The 23,518-nt window shown below is 37.5% G+C and overlaps 2 protein-coding genes across 2 annotated transcripts; one reads left to right on the top strand and one right to left on the bottom strand.

Annotated features, from left to right (window-relative positions):
* Positions 1 to 3,492: 3,492 nt before the first annotated feature.
* Positions 3,493 to 5,413, top strand: ermn (ermin). Its single transcript, XM_023401229.2, has 2 exons — positions 3,493 to 4,318; positions 4,427 to 5,413. Exons 1-2 carry the CDS (start codon positions 3,763 to 3,765, stop codon positions 4,834 to 4,836), a joined length of 966 nt encoding a protein of 321 aa, XP_023256997.1. The 5' UTR covers positions 3,493 to 3,762; the 3' UTR covers positions 4,837 to 5,413.
* Positions 5,414 to 5,424: 11 nt separating this feature from the next.
* On the bottom strand, positions 5,425 to 12,557 carry galnt5 (polypeptide N-acetylgalactosaminyltransferase 5). The gene is made up of 10 exons (XM_023401236.2): positions 10,958 to 12,557; positions 10,704 to 10,870; positions 9,633 to 9,752; positions 8,548 to 8,683; positions 8,302 to 8,421; positions 8,051 to 8,168; positions 7,617 to 7,946; positions 7,204 to 7,284; positions 6,628 to 6,780; positions 5,425 to 6,409 (listed from the first exon to the last, which is right to left on the bottom strand). Exons 1-10 carry the CDS (start codon positions 12,100 to 12,102, stop codon positions 6,269 to 6,271), a joined length of 2,511 nt encoding a protein of 836 aa, XP_023257004.1. The 5' UTR covers positions 12,103 to 12,557; the 3' UTR covers positions 5,425 to 6,268.
* Positions 12,558 to 23,518: the final 10,961 nt, after the last annotated feature.

A 23,518-nucleotide genomic window follows, 5' to 3' on the forward strand; every position in this document is an offset into this window, starting at 1 on the left:
TTTTGAGGTTTCCATGCCTTACTATACTATGATGTTTATTGACGTTTTTTGCCTTGCTATACTATGACACTTTTATGATATTTTATGCCTTATTAAACAATGACGTTTTTATGCCTTACTACACTATGACGTTTTTATGACATTTTATGCCACACTATACTATGACATTTTTATGACATTTAATGCCTCATTATACTATGACGTTTTTATGACTTACTATTCTATGATGTTTTTTGAGGTTTCCATGCCTTACTATACTATGATGTTTATTGACATTTTTTGCCTTGCTATACTATGACATTTTTATGATATTTTATGCCTTATTATACAATGACATTTTTATGCCTTACTACACTATGACGTTTTTATGACATTTTATGCCACACTATACTATGACATTTTTATGACATTTAATGCCTCATTATACTATAATGTTTTTATGCCTTACTATACTATGACGTTTGTATGATATTTTATGCCTTACTATACTATGATATTTTTGACGTTTTCTTGCCTCACTATACTATGACTTTTTTATGACACTTTATGCCATACTATTCTATGACGTTTTTATGACATTTAATGCCTCATTATACTATGACGTTTTTATGCCTTACTATTGTATGATGTTTTTTGAAGTTTCCATGCCTTACTATACTATGACTTTTTTATGACATTTTATGCCATACTATACTATGATTTTTTTTATGACATTTAATGCCACATTATACTATGACGTTTTTATGACTTACCATACTATGATGTTTTTTGATGTTTTTTTGTTTTGCTATACTGTGACATTTTTATAATATTTTATCCCTTATTATACTATGACGTTTTTATGACTTACTATTCTATGATGTTTTTACGACATTTTATGCCTTATTATACTATGACGTTATGACTTACTTTTGTATGATGGTTTTATGCTATACTATAGCGTTTTTACTACTTATACTGTACTATCATGTTTTTATGCCTTACTATTGTATGATGTTTTTTGAGGTTTCCATGCCTTACTATACTATGATGTTTGATGTTTTTTTGCCTTGCTAAACTGTGACATTTTTATAATATTTTGTGCCTTATTATACAATGACGTTTTTATGCCTTACTATACTATGATGTTTTTTTGGCATTTTATGCCATACTATACTATGACATTATGACTTACTTTTGTATGATGGTTTTATGCAATACTATACTTTTGCCCTTTTATTCCATACTATACTATGACATTTCGACTTACTGTCGCATGACGTTTTTGTGCCATATTATACTATGGTCTTTTTATCCATTCTTATACTATGACTTTTTATGACTTATTATACTATGACTTTTTTTTGCCTTACTATACTATGACTTTATAACTTACTATAATATGACTTTCTTTATGCCATACTACGGTACAGTATGACTTTTTCATACCTTACTATACTATAATGTTTTTATGCCTTACTATACTATGACGTTTGTATGATATTTTATGCCTTACTTTACTATGATATTTTTGATGTTTTCTTGCCTCACTATACTATGACTTTTTTATGACATTTTATGCCATACTATACTATGACGTTTTTATGACATTTAATGCCTCATTATACTATGACGTTTTTATGACTTACTATTGTATGATGTTTTTTGAGGTTTCCATGCCTTACTATACTATGATGTTTTTTGAGGTTTTTTTGCTTTACTATACTGTGACATTTTTATAATATTTTATCCCTTATCATACAATGACGTTTTTATGCCTTACTATACTATGATATTTTTGACATTTTATGCGTTATTATACTATGACGTTACGACTTACTTTTGTATGATGGTTTTATGCTATACTATACTATAGCGTTTTTACTACTACTACTATACTATCATGTTTTTATGCCTTACTATTCTATGATGTTTTTTGAGGTTTCCATGCCTTACTATACTATGTTGTTTGATGTTTTTTTGCCTTGCTAAACTGTGACATTTTTATAATATTTTGTGCCTTTTTATACAATGACGTTTTTATGCCTTACTATACTATGATGTTTTTTTGGCATTTTATGCCTTATTATACTATGACATTTTTTCTTTGCCTCACTATAGTATCACTTTTTTTCTTGCCTTATTATTGTATGACTTTTTTTGCCTTGCTATTCTATGACTTTTTATGTCATAATATAGTATGACATTTTTATGCCTTCATATATACATATATACTTTTTATGTCTTTTCATGGTCCCCGGGCCTGGGGCCTTTCTGTGTGGAGTTTGCATATTCTCCCTATACCTGCGTGGGTTCTCTACAGGTACTTCCAATTATTCCTGCAACCCAAAGACATGCACATTTCGTTAATTGACATCTCTAATCCCTTACTATACTGTGTCTTTTTTATGCCTCACTATACTTTGATTTTTATGCCTTACTATACTACGACCTTTTTATGTTTTACTCTACTGTTATGCTTTCATGCCTTACTATATTGTAACATTTTAAGCCTTACTGTACAATGTCTTATGACATATATATGATATATTTATCCGTATATATATATATATATATATATATATATATTTATATATCATTTCCTTGATAATTCCTTATTTAATTTAACTATACATGTCTATATTTTATATTTATTATTACCGAACATATACTGATACTGATACAGGCTTTGGGATGGATATATATACATGTAACATATGTCTTTAATACACTGTTGCCCATAAAGTTGGAATAATTTTGTTTTCAGACACAATCCTCTGTTTATTCCTATTTAAATGCATCACTAATCACTTTTGACCAGGTGCAATGATTACATTATGTCTCCCAATTACCCAGGTGAAATGAATTCATATATAACATTTGTTTGGCGCTAAAAAAGTATTTAAAAAAATATGTGTACAAACCAATAATACAACAGACTTATTAAAATATATGTTTGTCTTAGCTACACATATATGTCAATATCTGATGTATATACGCTTATGATTATTGATTTTACTGATGTACATATATTTCATACATGGAAATTCAACACATGTACATATAATTACATTTGTGTATAGGCATTTCTAAATGTAAATTCAGATCTGATATGTTGATAAACCACTTGGTTCACGGCATTAAGAAGTCAATCTCTTTGTTTTGGAGGTATAAAGTTGACATACCCAATAAGAGTGCCTTAACAAAGCAGTACACTATAGAGTAAATGTACTTAAGTTACTCTTCACCTCTGTGTGCAGACTGCACAAATAGTTTTCAGAATGTTATACCAGCATTTCAGGCGCCTTACTTAAGATCTTTATGCACTTAAAGACAGGGCTCAAGACATAACAGGGCCGAGCTTCAAGACATGCAGAAACATTGCCAGTTCAGGCAGTAAAATACTGTAAAGAAAACCTATAGGAGAATGTTAATCCAGACTCAAAATGTTACAGAAGGAAGGTGGTCACCCAGCAGAGATTAAAGAATGAGTACAATCACTCCATATGCAGATGCCAGAGTGACAAAGAACCTTTGTTGGGTTCACAACAAAACCCCTGTTCTTCAGTGATTGAGCACGCACACACAGTGACATCGTCATAGCGCTGGATTCTGTTTTCACTCTTTGACAATATAGGATAAAAAACAATTCTTTGTAAACACACTTGGATGGCTGAACCAGGCGATGTGGAAATGCAAAGTGTGAGGTTGTTTAACTTCTGATTCAACATAAAACAACCAAGAGCATCAGCTGCTGTTTTCAACAAAGAAAAACGGACGGAGATGGAGACTAGCACAATGCCTCCAAAGGCCACGAGATTCACAGTAGAAGAAGAAAATGCACTGGTATCCCAGGTGCTGGAGATCATTGGTGGGATCACGCTTGAGGCCCTACAGACTCTGGACCAGCCTGATGAGAGAGACGTGTGGTCGATAGAGGAGGGGGATGACTCTGTGTTCTACAGCGATGAGGACCAAACTCATCAGGACATAAAGGAAAACACAGCTTGTGATTTCAGTGCCCACATGACCGAGCATCTAGTCAAAAGTGAAGCAGCTGGAGAACCTGTTCCACAGAGGGAGGGTGATCCAGGAGCAGAAGTCTTAAGTGACAAAGAGGAAGAGAAGGAAGTGACTCCGACTGTACAAGAAGAGGAATGCCAAGAGCTCCAGACACCAAAAACTGAACATGTGTATCAGTCAGTGTCAACAGATCCAGTAGCAGAAGCTAATCTAGCTCCAGAAAACTCAGCTAGCACCAGTGGAGAATCTCTACAACCAAACTGCACAAATGCAGACATGCAAACACAGCCTGGAAAGACTATATCATCAGAAACAGGTAAGAGGAGTTTAGTATTATTGTGCAGTGAAATAGATTTGTTTATTTGAGAGTGAGGTTTTTGTTTACAGAATGCAAAACAGATTTTTTTCTTCCTTTTTTTTTCAGCAAATGTACAAGTAAAGGAGGAAGAAGTGGTGCCAGAGGCTCAGACGCCAAACCTCAACCCCTTTGGTGTAACTAATGAGGAGAGTTATACAAGGCTGAATGTGGAGGCAGAGGTGCCAATAGAGAGGTCGAGTGCTGAACTTGAGATATCAGGCAACAGACAGCCTGAGGTAGACCAGGAGCCAGAGCAGGACCGCAACTTCTATGTTCCTGTTGAGTTTCATCAGGGCCCCAGTCCAGGCTACTCCACCCTGCCTCTACCGAAGGAATCCAGTCGCAACAATGGCCAGCAGAAATCTTTTGACCACCTCACCTCCTGCAAATACAGCACCATGTCCTACCGCAAGATCCGCAGAGGCAACACCCGCCAGAAGATAGAGGAGTTTGAATACATGATAATGAATTTATAAGATGGTTTCAGAGCCACTTTCAGGAGAAAAAAAAACTGCAGGACATGATCCATAACAAGAAACGAGCATTAATGGATACTGATTTTACGTTTTGGTATATTACATGGTTTATATATCTGTTAGTTCTGAAATCTACTTGTAGATAGTATTGAAAATCTTCCATACAGCTATCTAGGTCACACAAACCTAACAAGATTTCTAAATGAGCTATGCACTGTTTACATCTGTTGTATAGTATCTGATTGGAGAAGAATAACTAACAGTCATCTCATTTCCAAGAGGTACTTTAGGGTTTTCATCTGGTTTCAGCATGAAAACCTCATTATGTAAGGCAGGTATTTGAGTAGAAGATTAAATAAATAAGAAGCTCTGGGATTTATAATCCTACTTGCTATAATAACTAAGATGTTGTTTGGTATTAGAGCTTCAGTATCTGAACCTCTGGAGAGAAACTCTGAGTACTGAAACTATTAGGGTTTGTATTTTCAAGTGATTAAGAAAGCATACATATATATATATATATATATATATATACATGTCTTAATGGCTAGTGAATAAAAATGAACATAAATAAAGACATTCATGCCATTAAATCTGTATCGTCATTTTATTTCTTTACTTTCTCAAGAAGATGCATCAGTTTGTGGTTAAAGGGTTTGATCACAAAGTCATGAAATCACAGCACAGGTTTATTGTGTGTTTTAAACCAACACTTCCCCCTAGTGACAAAAATAAAAAAAAACAAACATTTTTGTACAAAAGAGACAAACAAAACCTACACCTAAATAACACAGCATTAAAAACCAGAGAAGCAGCCTCATCAAACATAAAATACATGACATCTAGAAAAGTAGATGTCTCACCAAAAATATGTGATATGTTTTGTACAAACAAATAAATTCAACTTTACATGCAAGTTAACTCATTATTTAACCCAGACCCCACAGCGCAAACACTTTTTATATTTCAAATCTATAAGGCACTGTTTAATCTTTGGCAGAGAAATGATATGTTGTACTGAAGAACTTATCAGCTGGAGTGTTCTTCTATTGACATATACCTGTGGCCCAGTTAAAAAAAAAAAAACAAAAAAAAAAACCTCAGGTGATTTTCCTGAAATACCTGTGAGAGGATCTTTTCCAAAATTAGAAACTTGTGGTGCAAACCTTCCTAACCAGAGAAATATTCTCTTTTTCATCTGGCACGAGTGTTTAAACACAATGTCAGTCCATGCTGATGAATTAAAAAGGACTTCAGTAACAATGCACATCCCCACACCATCTGCTTTACATCACGCACATTACTGCAACCAAAATGACTTCCTCTGGGCAGTTGTGTGTTTTGAGGTTGGACCACAGAGCATACTGTGGTGTGAGGCCACTGAAGGTCTCTATAGTGCATGAATAACACAGGAAAATCCCGATCGGCGTCATCACTGAGCACGGTAGTGTGTGAATTGCCACTTCTGGAGGGCATTGCTGGGTACACATGGGTTGAGGTGAAGTGTGTCACCCTGTGGCCCCGCCTCCAGGCATAAGTGGTGGGAAACGAACTCTGTTATGAGGTGCTCCGCCTTGTCAAAGACAAAACAGGAAACACAATTAATGAACAAACCTTTAGCCTCTAAACATTTTCAACTGACAGCAACATTTTGCTTATACTGGATGTGAAGCAAGCAATTCTTGTTGTTTGATTACAGTAACTATAAATTGCTAAAATGATAGAGTTGTAAAAGGGAAAGAAAAATAAAGACAGCAAACAAAGCAAAAGGCACACCCAGAGTCAACCTACCAGAGCTGAGTTGGAGGATTTGTGGAACCAGCGGAGTTCAGGCTTAGTGTTGTCACAGGATTGTAAACCAAAGCCAATGCCCTTGCCTTGGGGAGCGACACACAGGTCCTGCTGGCGAACGTGCCTCATCCAGGTGTAATTAAAGTGCTGACTCTGTAGACCAGGGAGAAAAAGATGGGAGTGACAAGGATGTAATTACGCTCCATGAAAACTGAAAGATGTTGAAAGATGGCTCAGTGGGGTTGTTTTGAATCCAAGACAACCACATTTAGAAAGGCTTGGTCTCGTCTTGAGCTCCACCCTTGTTTATCGTGGCTCGGGTCCTTGGGTCTTTGACTCTGACTGCACTTGTCCTGGTTTAAGTCTATTCCTGGATATTTTTTGTGTTATAGCACTCGTAATTAACATAGTCATGAGGCCAAACTTAACATGTGCATCCTCAGAAACAATAAGAAAAAGCCATTAATTGTAGAACATTTGCTAATATTTTGGTTATTAATAAATACTCAATTTATTAAATTACTTTAATGTGTGCTTACTGACCAATAATGTGATAAATAAAATAAAGATGCCTACCTGCTTACTGAGATCACATATCTCGAAGGACAGAGAGCCTTTCTGCAGAGCAAGACATTTTCTTAAACCACGATTGAAGACCTACAAGAAAAAATGAGATGATGAACATTTTACAGATGTGAAACAAGGGGGCTAAAAACATCTGTTTACTTGTTGTTTGAATTCTACCAAGGCTTTAACAGACAGCTATTCTTTGTTCCAAATGAGCACAATCACAGTCTCTGTTCAGTTCATTTTTGTTAAAGGGGTTCCCAGCAGGGATAGCAATGACTTCATGCAGGGAAAGTACGACAGGCTTTTTTAAGTGATCATTTAAGGAAATGTAAACAACGTTTGAAGCGAACACAGAGCATTGTGATTGCAAGAGACAAAAAATTACATGGAATACAAGCGGCTGTAGGGAATTCACGTACCAGGCCTTCAGCTTTGACTAAAGGAGCGTCCATGTCTGGATACACGTTCTCCAGGTACCACTTGAAGCTCTTGCATTTGAGCCTCTTCCTCAGGTTGATCTGCTCGGTGAGGTTGCCGATGTCAGTGGCCTTTTTATCCAGCAGGTGGTGGTAGCCATGACCGTAGAAGAGGTCCTTGTACTCATCCAGCCAGACCTCAGCCACCCTCGCCAGGTTCCGCTCCACTGTCTTCTGCCTGTCTTTCGGGAATTTGTACGGGTTCTGTCCTCGGAAAATATGTCCCACTCGAGAGCAGGGGATAATCTCGATTTCCCCGCCACACATCCAGATCTATTCAAATGGCAACACGTGAGACAAGAAGTCGTGTGAGAGATGTTCTGTGGACTTCTCAAGCAACTATGGCCAATACTGCATTAATTAGTTGAGTGATATACCTTAAATGAAATCTCCATGTTCTCCCCGCCCCAAACATCCAGGCCAGGGTCATAGGAACCGAGCTCATAGAAGTATTTCTTGTCTATGGAGAAGAGGCCTCCAGCCATAACTGGACACCTGTAAGACAAAATAAATAAACAAAAATAACAACTACACATTAGCTTGAGTCAGGAAACAGAAATATTGATAAAACATGAACAAAAAAGTCAGAAGAATGAGCAGTCAAACAGCATGGAAAAAAATTTGGTACCTGATGGGATCTGAGATGGTCATGTTGTTTTTCTTAATGTACTCCTCTGGTAATGCGCTCCAGCCAAAGACCAAAGGCCATTTGAAAATACCTCTTTGGAAGTTGTCAACCAGCATGTAACTGAAGAGAAAGAGCAGGAACACAACCTCCAATGTTAAAACGACATTTCCTGATTCAACATTCAAGTATGACTCTATAAAAACATGATGTATGGCTTCTCTTTGACTCAGACATGGTTTCAGTCACCTCATGTCCTTATCACTGATGACTTCAATAACTGGACAGGGCACCTTCTTTCGATCAAGATACACTCTCTCCAAGAGCGGCTCCAGCCAGCCCACGTTACACTCAACGTGGGAGTCAAGGAAGGTAAGAACCTCACCTACATTAGAGGAAAGCAAACATCCTGCTGCAGTTAAACAAACACCCACAGCTGCATTTTAACAGTGCAACCCTGTAACACTTGTCAAAGAGTTCTTTGAACGGTAGGTGATGGTTGTGGTATGTAAATAACATGTATAACAATGCATAGTAAATACACAAGAGCACAGGTGCTGCTGCTCGCTTGAGTATGTTTCAGTACTGTCTTTGTTACAAAGCTAGTTATTACATAATCTGTTATTTTGCACACACATCTAATGAAATTAGTGTAGTAGTGACAAATGTAGTTGCACAAAGTTTAGAAACATTTAGGATTTACAAGATACAGAAACTGGTTTGCAGTTATCCTGTATTTAAAAAATATTGCATTTATCTGACTCTAATTTGAATTTCAGAAACAGAGAATTTTACAGCAAATCAACAAATGACTTTAAGTCCACAAATGTTTGATTCCTGAAAATAAGTTTTGAAATATGTCTACATACTTTGGTATCTGATGAGCTCATTTGCAAGTACAAAAGCTGGAAAAACATGGCCTAAGAACTGTATGCCTTGTTGTACTGTGCTTCTATCCAGGTCATGTTGATTAGCATGATACAATAGTCCCTACAGTTATACCAGTGTTGATATCTTGCCCAACTCGCACAGCATTATTAAACGTCAATGAACAATAGGAATAATATGAGTAAATTACTCACAAGGAGAGGTCACATAAATACAGTATTGGCCTTTAAATGAACCCATCTTCGAGGACAAGGATACACTTGTGTTTTCGGTGAGTCTGATCATGTGATTTGACATATTTATGTGAATTGTTTTAAAGTCTTCATCTTTCTTTTAAGAGTGAAATATCCCCTCATTCAATCCCTAATCACCTTTCTACATATGAATATATGAACCATACATTAAAGACATTTATTGCAAAAATATGTAATCATAGCAGTGGTTACCTTTGGCAGCAGCAGCTCCGGCCAGCCTGGCCCTGATCAGACCCTGCCGCTCCTTCAGACGAATGATTCGCACCTTCGGAAACTGGGACATGTACTCATCCAGTGGTGCCTTCAAATTTTCTGCCAGAGTAAAAGTCATACAAGTTATAATGTGATTTTACAACACTGCCAGCAGACAAAAGTACATATAGATTAAAAGGAAACATACAGCACTTAAACTTAAAATACTAGGCTTCAAATAATGGGTGGATCCCTGGTAATAGCTGAGGACTGTTCTGTGTGATTGTTATGTAGAACTAAAACAACTAGTAGATTTATCAATGATTGATCAAATGTAAATAAATCAACAATAGTTTGGTTATTGTAATATTTAAGTTTAATAAGTAAAAATGCCAAAAGTTCTATTGTTTCAGCTTCTCAAATATGAGAAATTGATATTCTTCTCTGTCTTACACAATTACAAAATTTATATTTTTTAATTTTGGAACATTGTAACCAGCAATTGACCTTTCTTGCTATTTAGTAAACTAAACAATTTTCTTATTATTTAGAATAACAGATTAATCAATAATAAAAATAATTGTGAGCTGCAGGTCTGATGTTATGAGTAAAGATTGCACCCAAAAAGTCCATATAAAAAAGTAAATGTGGGAAAAGGGAATTTAAGACACAATGTGATTAAGAATTATTATTTGCTAAATTAAACACCTACAGCCAGAAAAAACTGTGAACATTTTGGACCGTAACTTTCAATACCGATGTCTTTTTATTTAATCAATTATCATTATCAATGAACAGAATTGCATATATTAGTTTGCCTGGCAATGTAAAGGCTATAAACAAGGATTTGTTGGATTCAAGTTGGGACAACATATTACAAGTAAATGTGAAGCTTTTTGGCCTAGTGGGTTATGTACACCAGCCAAAAGGAAAAACTTGCTTCTAATAATAAAAACCTAGACCTCTCTTTGTCATTAACAGCAGTATTCTGGTGTTGGCAATATCTGCCCCCCTGTGGAAGACCAATCAGGGTAATATGCTCTACCTGCAAAGGACTCAGGATACTATTACCTTTGGTGCTGAAATCATCCACCAGAATGATCTCTTTGAGGAGGTGTGGTGGAGATCTGTTGAGCACACTGTGCACAGAGCGTAGGAGCGTGGACCACACTTCATCTACGAAACAGAAAATCACACTGGTGGAAGGTAAGTCATCATGGACCAGATTCTGCGCACACCTGGAAAACACAGTGATAAGGACAAGTCAAGCTTTGCAATCACCTGCTGGATCGACTGAGACGTAAAATGTGCAGAAACAGACTCACGTCTCAGGCCTGGTGTCTGGGATGGCACGGTCCACTGGGATCTGGTCACTCAAGTAAACATTAAAATGCCCTTCGTCCCATCTCTTCCTCACCTCTGCATCTTCGTTACTGGCAACAAGTGCTGCCTGACCAAACTGGCCCACGGCATTGGCATCTCTGGGAGTGAGAGTCGCATCCAGAGAAAGCACTTTGTGGACACCTGGTTTTCTGACAGCTGTGGAGTTATCCTTGGAGTCCCCTCCTGCTTGGAGCTTGATTACAGGTTTCAGGGGTTCCTTTGTTGCATTTAGATCACTCTTGTCAATTTTCTCAGCTGGTTTCTTCTCTTTATTAATGTTTACCTCCTTTTCTTTTATATCCTTGTTGGGAGGTTTGGATGTTGTTTTAACAGGGTGTGCCTCCTCAGTCTGACGCTGGCTCATTATTGTTCCAGTCTTGGAGGGTTCCTCCTTGATGTTTTGATTTGTCTTTGAATCCATTTTGTCCAGAGCGCTTTGTACAGCATCTCCAGTTTTAATGGGTTTTTTCTTTGAGGTCGGTAGAGGAGCATGTTTGTTTTTCTGAACACCCTGTGACTGCTGGGTTATATCAGACTCTACTGCAGGTAATGTCCCCTTATTAAAGACATCTATTACTCCACTTTTTTCTAATTTTGAGCCATTCAGATCCAAATTTACTGCTTTTTTGTTTGCAGGGCCACTATGCTTTGATGTGACATTTTGCAGGGCAGCACTCTCTTGATGTTCAGAAACTACAGATTTAGCCTTGGGAAGATTATCTCCCTGTTGCTGAAAAGAGTCCACCTTTTTGTCCTTCAACATTTGGTTGTGTTTCCTGCCTCCCTGTCTGTACACTTGGGAGAGTTTGATGCCTGAACTAAGTGGTCCTTTGCCCCTATGTGTAACAGCCAAGTCCACCCTCTGCACTGGGTGTTTAAACCCCCTGTTCATCAGCTGTGTCACCCTAGACTGCTGTTTGAAAGTCTCCCTTTCTCTTATCACCCGCTCCTTCAGCAGCTGACTGTTCGCATCGTTTATTGATATGCGAAGTGCAGCCATGTCAAACAGCAGCCAAATGACAGAGGCAATGAATACGAATGCGAGTACCCTCCCACTCCCCCTTAAGTATCTCCTAACCTTCATCATTTTTCAGAAGTGTAAAAAGGAAAGGGTGAAATGAAGAAAATGTCACAGTATTAGACTGCGTGGGCCACTGCTGGTTTGAAGGCAAAGTTTTCCTGGCTTTGGAGAAGTTAGCTGCCTGCGTGGCATGCTAGAAATATTACACAGAGCAGCAGCGGCAGTCAGTGTTGTCAGTCAGCAATACAGCAGGGTCTGACACCCATGGCCCAGCACAATGGTACAATGTAAAGTTATTTTTTCCATACCGTATCACTCAGGTCATGTCCACCCGCCTGGAGACATTACGTTAGTTTCGGAAAAATAACCAACTTCTCGAAGAAGAAGAAACTTGGTATAAGTTGTTGGTTTCGTCGCTGGGTCTCCACGCCACAACTATGACTGACAGAGTTTTGTATGAGGACGTAGCGACCGACTTCCACCTTGTCAGTAAAGTCTGATTGGACAGATGGACAGGGAAGTCTCGGCCTGCAAGGAGCTAAAGGCAAGCTAGGCGGAGATAGTCAAAAGGCGACAGGAAGCGCTTGTAACTGACTTTCAAAATAAAACGTTCAAAGGGCAGTCTTTACATTTCGATGTATCTTCACAGGTACACATGGTTTGACAAATCTTACAAAATCATTTAATCATTTTTCTACATGTAATTCAAGGAAATAGACTTGATGAATTGTTGCAACAGTTGAAAAAAAAATCCATTGAATAAATGTTCAGTCATGAATATAACCGCTATTAGGGTTAGGAGTTAGGGTTAAAAACTGTATTGTCCACAAAGGTGGAAAATTGTCTTTAATTTAAATCCCTGACAAACAGTGCCATCAACTCATGATGACCATTAGACATGATCAAAAGCCAGCTACTAAATCTACTAAATGGACCTTGTGAAGTCTGGTTTTCTTAACTGCTTTTTCTAAAGTAAAACATAAACCTACATTATTACAGCTGATGAGAAAACAATCCAACGATCCAAGTAGCTTTTCTGATTCTTTCCATAATTAGCTGAATAGCTACTTAATGGACCTTGTGAGATTGTGTTCATCTGCAGTCTCCAAGGTCAATAATGAACCCCCCAAACTGCAGCTTTTAAGCCAGTATGAGTCACTGAATGCTGTGAAACAACATGTTTTCATTGTGAATACTATGAAGATTTTACTATGACTTTAGCTATCCAGAAATGGCTCAATAAAACCCTGAAATATTTTGTATAGGTTACAGATGCTAAAAATAGGACTGACTGTTCATTTTTGATATAATTAGGATTGATATTGTCTAAAAACCCTGTAAAAGAAGGCAAGGTGAGTAATTTACTCTGATTTCTTCAGTATTATAGAGTAGCTGGTATGTCTTATCAATGATTTATCAACTTTTCTTGTAGCCACAAAGGTTTAAAAACCTGATGTGAAAATAACTCAAGATAACTTTCTTTATCTTTTTTTTTGTGTGTGTGTGGTAACGTTTAAAAATGTATATGCATTCTGAGTCTTACTTATATAAATTTGTTATGCCCTGTAAGTCATGCAAGCTGGGCATAATCCCCTGACACAATGATGAAAACTTAATTAATTTGAACATCTGCAGTTCAGTTACAACTGGGCAAACTCCAGCTTTAGAAAAAGCAACTAAGGGGACCATGGTTTCATATTGTTTTCCGCTGTTTTCCAAGTATCAATGCCAATTATTGCAACAAAATCTGTGATGAGAACTTTACTTTGTAGGTCGTAATCGGAAGCGATGCCTTAATTCAGTAGTTTCACAGCTTCACGTTTACTTAAAAAAAACTGCAGTCATGGGCCAGTCTCGACGTCAAACGGAGAGCTGGAGCCATGTGGGCAGTTTCACTGTGTCTAATGGGAGCTGAGACTAAAACTGCTTTAGCTGATTGTTTGGTGCATTTTGTGTTAAAAGTAAAGTTATTCTGACATCACAATGTCCAATGTTGTAAACCATCCGAATTTGACACCGCACACACCTAAAAATGTAGTGTAACCTGATTTACCAGATTAATTTGGAGTGTATGTGTGCTGTCGTCAAAACGTGTTATACTCAATGTAGGTGAGTTTTTATCAGTGTTAACTACATAAACACAGACCAAGAGCTGGCATTATAAAAATAGCTAAACTGTTGTTGAAGTTAGTATCTCAAGTTATAAACCAACGGTCATGACTGTCTTCTCATATTAACTTATTGTTGGACCAAACAAATGAACCCAAACCGTCCAGATTATTGCCCTGTCATGTAATTTATTTCATCAGATAAAAGCAAGGTGAATTCACGTAATAAAAAAAACATCTGATTTATTGGTTTCACAACTGGTCAAAATGGGAATTAAGCTTGTTTTACTGCTGTTTTGTTTAATATCACCATTACAAACAGGGCTTGATCTGACGAATATTTTCATTATTGCTTAATCTGCTGATCATTTCATTTTAATTATTTGATTTGATTAATAGTGAAAAACTGAAAAATCAATTTCCCAGTCCACAGTGACGTCATCAGATGTCTTGTCTGTTATAGTCCAAACCCCAAAGATATTCACTTTACAATGACATATATTGAGTCTACATTTAGATTATGGACTGTACCTTTAATGATATGAAACATAGCAAAAGATAAACAAACAAACAAAAACAAAAACAACAACAACAAAAAAACGCCTGGAAAAGGACAATAACCCCATAGTGGTGACAATTAATGCAATTTTTATGTAAATTTTAGTTTTACCAAACATCTTTGGAAGCAAAATATGCACACTACTATGGATAGAAACACAATAGATTCCCCAGTGAACATTTTAGTGAGATTACCAATATTCTAAAATACACACACGGGTACAGGCACACATGCACAATCACATTTGTAAAACCTGTGTTACTGTGGCCATTAGGCAGTGATTAGTGAAGGCGGCGACAGGTTTTCCTCTTCATCAGCAGGCCTCTCCTGGGAGTCCCATTGGCTCCATCCAGCCTATTAACAGTCCCCAACATGAGGAGGGAGGGCAGTGGTACCTCCCATGGTGGCTGCCCTTAGCCACACTACACACGCTTTCATTAGTGTGTTAGCTAAATGATTGGCCTCAGGATAGCCCCCGAGCCCTGCAATGCATGTGTTAGCTTATATGTTCCATCCACTGGGCAATTTATTAATTTATTCATCCAATTCTGCATTCACATTCAGTGATGCCATCATTTGGTAAATTTGATTTGTGTTTTCTCTAAACTGATGGGGCACAGGGTTAGGACAAACACAACAGAGGTGACAGACCAGTGAGAGTCAATCACCAGTGTATATATTTTCATCCACTATGGCATTACCTGAAGTGAAGCAATGTGTAAACATACAGGTGTCTGTGCTGCTCTTAGTCGAACTGAAATGATTTAAATAATTTTCCAAGCAAAAACATTTTTTCTAATTTTTAGCCTCTGAAACATGAGGATTTGCAGCTTTTGTCTGTTTTGTATAATTGTAAATTGAACAGATTTTAGTCTTGAATTGTTGGTCAGACAAAACAAGCATTTTAAAGATGTTATCTTTGTGTCTGGGAAATTGTATACATTTGATTGACCAGGTGACTAAAAAAAAATAATCAGCAAGTTTAATTGATAATGAAAATAGCTGTAAGCTGCAGCCCCAGTACACAGTACAGTTGATTTGTAATGAATTTAATATCTGTAAATTTTAATGTTTTCAACAGCGTACAGTGTATTGAGTTGATATATTGTGAACCATCTAAATGCTGTCCCTGTAGCCTATGAAGGTTCTCTGAAGGGAAATACCAACTGAAAAACTGTTCAGTTCACAGCTAACGATCATTAACTGTCATATATTGAATGGGGCATTCTTTCATTTTTTAATCTTGCCTGTTGACCTCACTACAATTGAGTGGGATGAGTAAAAGAAGATCTAATAGGTATCTAAATGCCCTCCTCTATCAGAAATATTATTGTAATGTTCATGCTTTGTGAATGAGATAAGTCTTAGTGTCTGTAATGCTCACCACTCCAGTACACGATTAAATTTAATTCATTTTTACTTGTATAGTAATCACAATATACATTATTTCAAGGCACTTTACGGGGTAAGGTCAAGACCTTATAATATTATAGAGAGAAGCCTAACAGTTCCCACAATGAGCAAGCACTTGGTGACAGTGGAGAGGAAAAACTCCCTGAAGAAAACCTCCAACAGAAGCCGAACCAGAACCAGCTGCCTTGCGTTTTGAGAGTGGCACTGTCACACTGACAAGAAAGTTCAACACTTAATCCAACAAGCAAAAAAAAAAAGAAACAGCCTTTTTGTTATAATTTACATCTGTAACATAAACCGATGTGGCGTTTCCCACCAAGGGAAGGGGATTACACAAATTGAAAGCAAATGGAAATCTTGCATTGACACTGGCACATGTAAAATGAGTTAAATGTACTTGTATGATATCTTTAGAACATGTTAATTAGACACTGGAATTAAAATTACAACAGTTGGTCTGTGTAATTTACATAGAGGTCATGTTGTGCTAATATGGGACTTGTTGAAATAGACAGCCAGCAACAATATGGTTAAGTCTGACCCACTGACATTTTCAGCTCCAAATTATGCACATTGTGTGAATTAAATTAATTAGAGAATTCATTAAGAAATATGGCTTGCGGAAACGAGTATAATATTTAGTTATGTGATGTAATTTTCTTTCATTGTTAAAGCTAATTTGTTTCATAACAGTTCCTGCGGTAGTTTCCCCCCTGTACTAACTATGATATATGTAATTTGTTAGCCATTTAATTAATTATGATTAGAATTAGTGAATGTACAGCTTGTTTTGACAGATGGTTCCCATCAGGGAGACCTTTGCACAATTAACTTATAATCAATTACATCCCATTTTTTTCCCCCGTTTGTTACATCTTGAAGTTTGTGTGGAAAATATCCACAGCATATGCATCAAATGACTGCTTTACTGTGAATACATCAAATGAGCAATTATCTATAATTTGCCCAATGATACAAAGCAGATAAACAACTTTGATTCATTTCATGCTTTGTGAGATACCTGCAAGCTATAACGTGTGGACCGCTCACTTAGTGACCGTTTCATCAGTGTTTAATTGTTCTGTTTAGCGACTTATCTCCTCTGTTTGATGTGCTCATGGGATTCTCAAGTCATGAATGTTTCTCCCACTGAACGAGAGCACCGTAAAATATTTATTGATTGCTTTATTGCATATTTTGCTTTACTGCAGATTTGACTCTTCTCAAACACATAATATATGATTATATTCAAAGTCATTAAATTCATGCTTTGTTTTTGACTGTTATCTTACGCATATTTTATCATTTATCCTTGTATATCAATGCAAGCATTTCTGCTGCCAAACATGTAAAAGCAAAATGTGGGAAGCTATTAGAGTACCCGTCTGCTGTACTTGCTTTAGTCCACAAGATGGAGCTTTAGTTCTGCTCATGTTGTGCACTGTCTGCTGGGTTGACGATCCTCCTGGGTTCCTGGAAGAATCTGCAACAAAGACTCATGTGGTTTTATTCCCTTTGCAATATCTATATATGTATGTAAGTTTAAAACATATAATATATCATGCCTATAAGGCATTGGCCTCTATTAATGAAATATTATTTGGTTTTAATGGACACAAAAAATTTGTAAATCTATGATAATCACAGGACGTATCATCAATGATATGACGCAGGTGTAGGTGCTTTCTTTTATATTACAGCACACAGCTCTCATGATTTATTTGTTTACATGTTGTTTATTTGGTATCATAACCCTTGTGATCCTTTAGTAATGGGTTTATAGCAAATTCAAGGCTATTTTCTTCACTAATTCTGTTCATTTCTTGCTTTTCTTCAGGCTCGGAAGAAACAACTGCCACAGAGCAAAGGAAACCATTGCACCTTCTGCAGTGTACAGGGAGAAAATGCTCTTTTTTGACAATCTCCGTTTTGCCAGGAAAGCGAGAGGAGATAGAAACAGCAAAACAATATTGATTTTGAGTCAATTGTCGTATGTTCATGTGTTAAATGAATAACTTGAGAATTAGTAAATAAATTTAATAATAGGAATTTTGCATTTAGAAAAAAAGTATTGCGCATTCACAGTTTATTATCTTACAACATTTCACTGTTATTACTGTTGAAGTCTCTGCATTGCAGATCAGGCCCCACTTCAATTCAGTTTTGTTTTGTAATGCCAGAAATGTTCACCAAATAAGTTGAATAACGCCCCTGCTTAAGAAGTCCACAGCCTTTATCATTTTTTTCCCCAGGTGACATGAAGGTGATACTGATTTGGCTCCCACTGGACATGACTTAATGTCTGACATAAAAAATAACTACATAATTTGTCTCAATCCAGAGGGCTGACTTGGCATGGGCAGCAGCAGTCCTAAATGTCACCCTATAATGAGTTCTGGCCAAAGGTACACAGTTAGGACAGTGCCCGCTGGCACCTGGGATGCCCACTGGCTAGCTTTTTACCCCACAGCCATTTGGACAACCCCAGTTTTCTTTGTGAACACTGCCGTACACGATTTGCATCCGAACAAAAAGTTTTAGTATTGTGAAGTTTCATTTCACCCTGGCAGTCGAAGACAACAGAATATGTTTCGTTTTCTAGTGCAAAAATAGAGCAAAAATAATGAATGATATCTTGATAGAATACAGTAGAAAAGAGTAAATAAGAACCTTCAGGTGTCGAAATGGAACGGCATATAGAAGAGATCAATCTTTAAATCAAACATACTGGAGAAGAACAGATGGAAATCTACAGTGTCACATGTTGTAACCCTCTATGACTCACCACTGCTCAATTGTAAGTTTTACATAGACAATGCATGGATGACATGGACTGAAATTATTGCAGTGATCATATAACACTCTGAACGATCCACCAACTTGCCGCCTTCTCAAAATGAATGCAGGAAGACTTTCAGTTTTGAGGAACTTGACTTCTTTTGTTTGACTGGTATGAGACCTATTGGCAACACGCTGGGTTTATTATCTTACAAAGGCACAGGAGATGAGGGAACATTGTATCTAAATTAACTTTTTCTATTTCCCGGTGAATGAAATCAATTCCATCCTTTTATGTTACTTTTCATCTGCCTTTTGTCTTGTTGCGGAATCTTTTCTCTTTCTCTCTCATTCATCTGTTTTGCCCTTTCCTTGATCTGATAGCATTAAACATATAATTAAGTCATAAAGGAGGGGACTGATGAGTGTAGCAGATGGTAATTGCGTCCTACATTTGAATGAAATGATATGCATTGCTACAATTTACAGCCTTCGCCTCATATTTTATTCAGCAACCTTTTATCTCTTTTCCTGCAGAATTATTCTGCAATAAATTTAGACATCTTATCAATAGCTGGAGTGATAGTGGCAGAAACATGGAAAAAATGAGCCTCTGCCGTTTTATACTGTTTAAAATAATTTTCCATAATAAAGGAGCTATCAGAGCTGCTCTATCACTGTAGAGGGGTGGATATTCCTATTTCTAGTAAGACTGCCCCTGGTTTGTGGACAAGCTGTCACTCTCCTGTTAGTCTGAAGACATGTAAAAGGATAGAGGGAGATGGATTTAGTCAAGTTCAGCTGAGATTCCGAACCTCACACGGGGAAATTAGACAAGTATAATAACTTGCAAAGCTAGTTCCAAGTTATTTCACTTTTTGCCTACCTGAAATACATGCTGTTTTATGAGATAAATAAGTAACCTGAAGGTTAAAAAGGCCATTTTTTGTTCAGTATTTTGTGAGGAAACACACCTATAGATCCCAAATAGAGGTGTAACTTACACTTAATTGCCTGTTTAATAAGTTGTTATTATGATATGAGGTGTTTCTAAGATTTTGTCCACCCTGTTTATATAAACTGTTCAGAATAATGCTGTATAATTCAACAGCACCATAAACCCCAGCCTCCCAAATTGCCATAAAGCTGAGTCCACACCTCTTGAAAATACTCAAAAAGCTTGAAAACATGACAACCGTCATGATGGCAGGATTAGCTGCAGGTCTGTTGCATTAGACTGTATTCGTTTTAGCTTAATGTACCTAATAGTGAGTGTATTTAACAGTATGTAGGAGTGAAGAAGACCCTCTGCATTTCTCTTAGTCATAGAGACTTACAATTCAGCAGAAAACCTTGATGCCAAAACAACAAGTTAAATGGATTATGGTTGTTGCCCTAGTAATTACTCTGCTTCATGCCCAGGTAAATTTTGTCCATGAAAACAGGACACTAGACGAAGCAGAGACACACCGCTTTGTCATCCGACACTCAGATGGGTCCCTCCTTCACAGGATCATTCGTACCTACTTCCACATGAAAACTTTAGTCCTGTAATAGCAGTAAGCAGAACAGTTGAGTGGAGACGTGCCAGAAGGAGCTTTTTGTTCCTCTGACATGCTTTCCTCTCACCAGTCCCCAGTGAAGTGCTGGACTCCACTGATATTTGAGAACTGGTAGCTGGGGCGATATAGGTTTAATTCTCATGTTACCCCCGACCTGCCAAGTACAGGCGTCTGGTGCCAGCTGGAAGGCTTTCATATGTTGGTGTGCGAGGGTTGGGGGTATTAGCAGGGGCAAAAGAGAGGAGGGCAAGTACACAGAACATACACAAGTGTCTCTAGACCTTGAAGGTGCTGCAGAAGTGCTTTCCACATGTAGACACCCCAGGCACTTAGCGTTTAGTCATGATGCAGGTCCATTACCTTTAAGTACAAGTACTTATGTTTGGTCGCCTGTTTTTACAGCCCTTCTAGCTTGAAAGGAATCTACCCGGGGTGACCCAACTCTATTTATTGATGCCTCCTGAGTTTCCACTTGCTGGTAATAGACTGGAAAACACAGATAATGTGTTTGATCGATCAACGTGAACAAATTTCATTTGTTGGGATCAATAACAGTTTACAGTTGACAGAGCCCAAAGAACTACATTTATTTGAGCTTTTTGATTGAAGCTGTCTTGGCAAGCCGGCAACATGAGGCACTCCAGACTGGGCCTATGTGGCAAGCATGGACTCTTCTGTTCCATTATTGCCAGCAATCTGTATTTAAAACTAATATCAGTGTGTGCTGCATGGCTTGGGGCAAAAGGCACCAAACCAATCTGATATACAGCATGTGTTTCTTTTCGGTTCCTTGTGATGTGAATTAGAATGTGAAAAATAACAATTCCCTTACATTTTTCACTGGTATCCATTTTTTCATTTGAGAGTGTAATGATTAGATTTTTTTTTTTCCAGCAGCATGATTTGTATTATGTTTTCACTGTGTTCAAAACATAATAGAAAAGTGATGTGGAACCAAAGGGAAAAAGAGGAAATTAACTGACGTGCAGAAGAAAGACGTTTCCATGGCTCAACCTTTTGCAGTTTTCTTCATGTTTCTGCTTTTCATGATCATGCTCTGTGGAACGCCCTGAAGACATGAGAGCCCTTGCTCTGTGTCACACAGTTCCAGGCCAGGCCGCTACCTTCTGCACACACAGACAAAACAGCATGAGATGGGAAGTCCACATGGATAAACATTTACTATGGTAGGTGTTGCTTCAGGCAAGTGCTATTCAGGGGGAATTTACTGTGTATACCGGTGTTACGGCAATAATCTTCTTATAGAGGTGTGTTTGCAAAGCTTTTTACTCCAGTGTAGTAAACCGGTTCATGTTGGGCTCAGCACGAAAGAAGGCACATGGATGTATGGATAAGGATATTTGTTGTATTTTACCAAAATTAAAGACAAGCCTGGTAACACTCTATGTTCTCTATGTTTTTCTTATTGTCAACAAATCTTACGCAAAGACAAAACAATGAACTGATATTTTGAGTCAGTCAGGTATGCACCGTCCTGCTGCAGTAAGTAGTCCCCTAACAAATGCACCATTTACTGTTTGAGTAGTATTTCTACCAAAAAATGACTTAGGATAGTCAAAGTGTATATTTGTGACCTGTTTTTGTTTTTTAAGATTTACATCCTCAGTAAGCGTGAATAGTCTGGGGACTGAGAGCAATAGGCAGGTTAGGGAAGTCATAAAGTAATGAGAGATGAACTAATGCATGTTTTGGTCTTTTCATCTAGTTTTTTTGACAGAAAGGAAAATAAAGGATAACACCGACCTTATATATAACTTAGATTTAGACTTTGAACACTGATATATTATCACCTTTTAAGTTAAGATGCCTAAGTAATTAGCAAGCATTTGCCTATTTACACATCCATCAGACATTGTGTAGCTGCTATATGCTCCATTATGTTCAATAGCTAGTTGCTACCTGAACCTACCATGCTTCTGTTTGGTGTTGTGGTTTACAGTGGGTAGTGGGTTTTTTGATTTTTTTGCTGAATACAGCCGACTGCTGTGCCAGAAGACGATGCGACGAGAGTGGTAAGAGTGAATCAAAACAACGAGGAGAAAGAGGCTATAAAGTTCCACCGAGCTGAGGGCACCTGCAGGGTTGGGTGATAATTCTCTGTGGGTAAGCAACCGCTTTTACGTTAGACTTAGTCATTTTGATCCATTGTTATTATAGAAATATTGATTACAGTCATTTTAAGGCTTTAGACTGTGGATCTTTCAATAACAGCCAGAAGCTGCATGAAAAATGTTCACAGAGACAATCCTAATCTGTCATGTTATTGTACAGTTCACATGACCCTAACCCTGTACATTTTACTTTACTGTATAACCCCTTTGTGACCTCAGAACTACAATGGGCAGTGTTAATATAGATGCTGGTGAAGATGGCGCCTTTTTGCAGCCTGCTCTTACTGCAGGCTCTCTGTGTTACTGCTGTGTGGCCGTATTCACAGGGAAGGGCATGGACTTGGATTGGAGGACAATGCATCAAGACTGCTGGTCCCTATGCCTTAGATTTGGCACAGGTTAGGGAGAGGCATGAGATGCATATTGTTTGTGTTCATTTGAATAAGGACAAATGTCAGATTTCCATGGCTCCGGGCAGCTTGTATGTTAGATGATCAACTCTTTTGGGCCCCTGGATGTGGGGTCATCAGTAGCGCTTCCAGGTCACTGTCACTGCATGCCGGTTTGGGGCCATAATTGACCTTTTGACAGAGCGCAGGGAGACAGCCTTTCTCTGAGGGCAGGAATAATCACTTTAGATTTACTTGTGTGCTGTGCTTTTGTTAGCTAATTAAAATGTTTCTTCTATTAAAAATGTAATTTGTGATCTCATAAAATGATTTTATAGTTATTTGTTAGATTTTTTTTTATCAGTTGTGGTTTAAAAATTATGACTACCTTAAAACAACAATTGATTAAATATTGATATAAATTAATTACAGGTCATTGATATTTTTCTGCATGTGGAAATAAATGTCGTAAATCGTATGAAATTACATCTGTAATGCCATGACGAAAGCTATGACCAATGCGGCTAAAAACAAGACACAA

Source organism: Seriola lalandi, unplaced genomic scaffold (assembly GCF_002814215.2).
Source record: "Seriola lalandi dorsalis isolate HSWRI2012SDOR001 ecotype SW California unplaced genomic scaffold, Sedor1 jcf7180002053538, whole genome shotgun sequence".
In the NCBI taxonomy this organism is placed as follows: domain Eukaryota; kingdom Metazoa; phylum Chordata; class Actinopteri; order Carangiformes; family Carangidae; genus Seriola; species Seriola lalandi.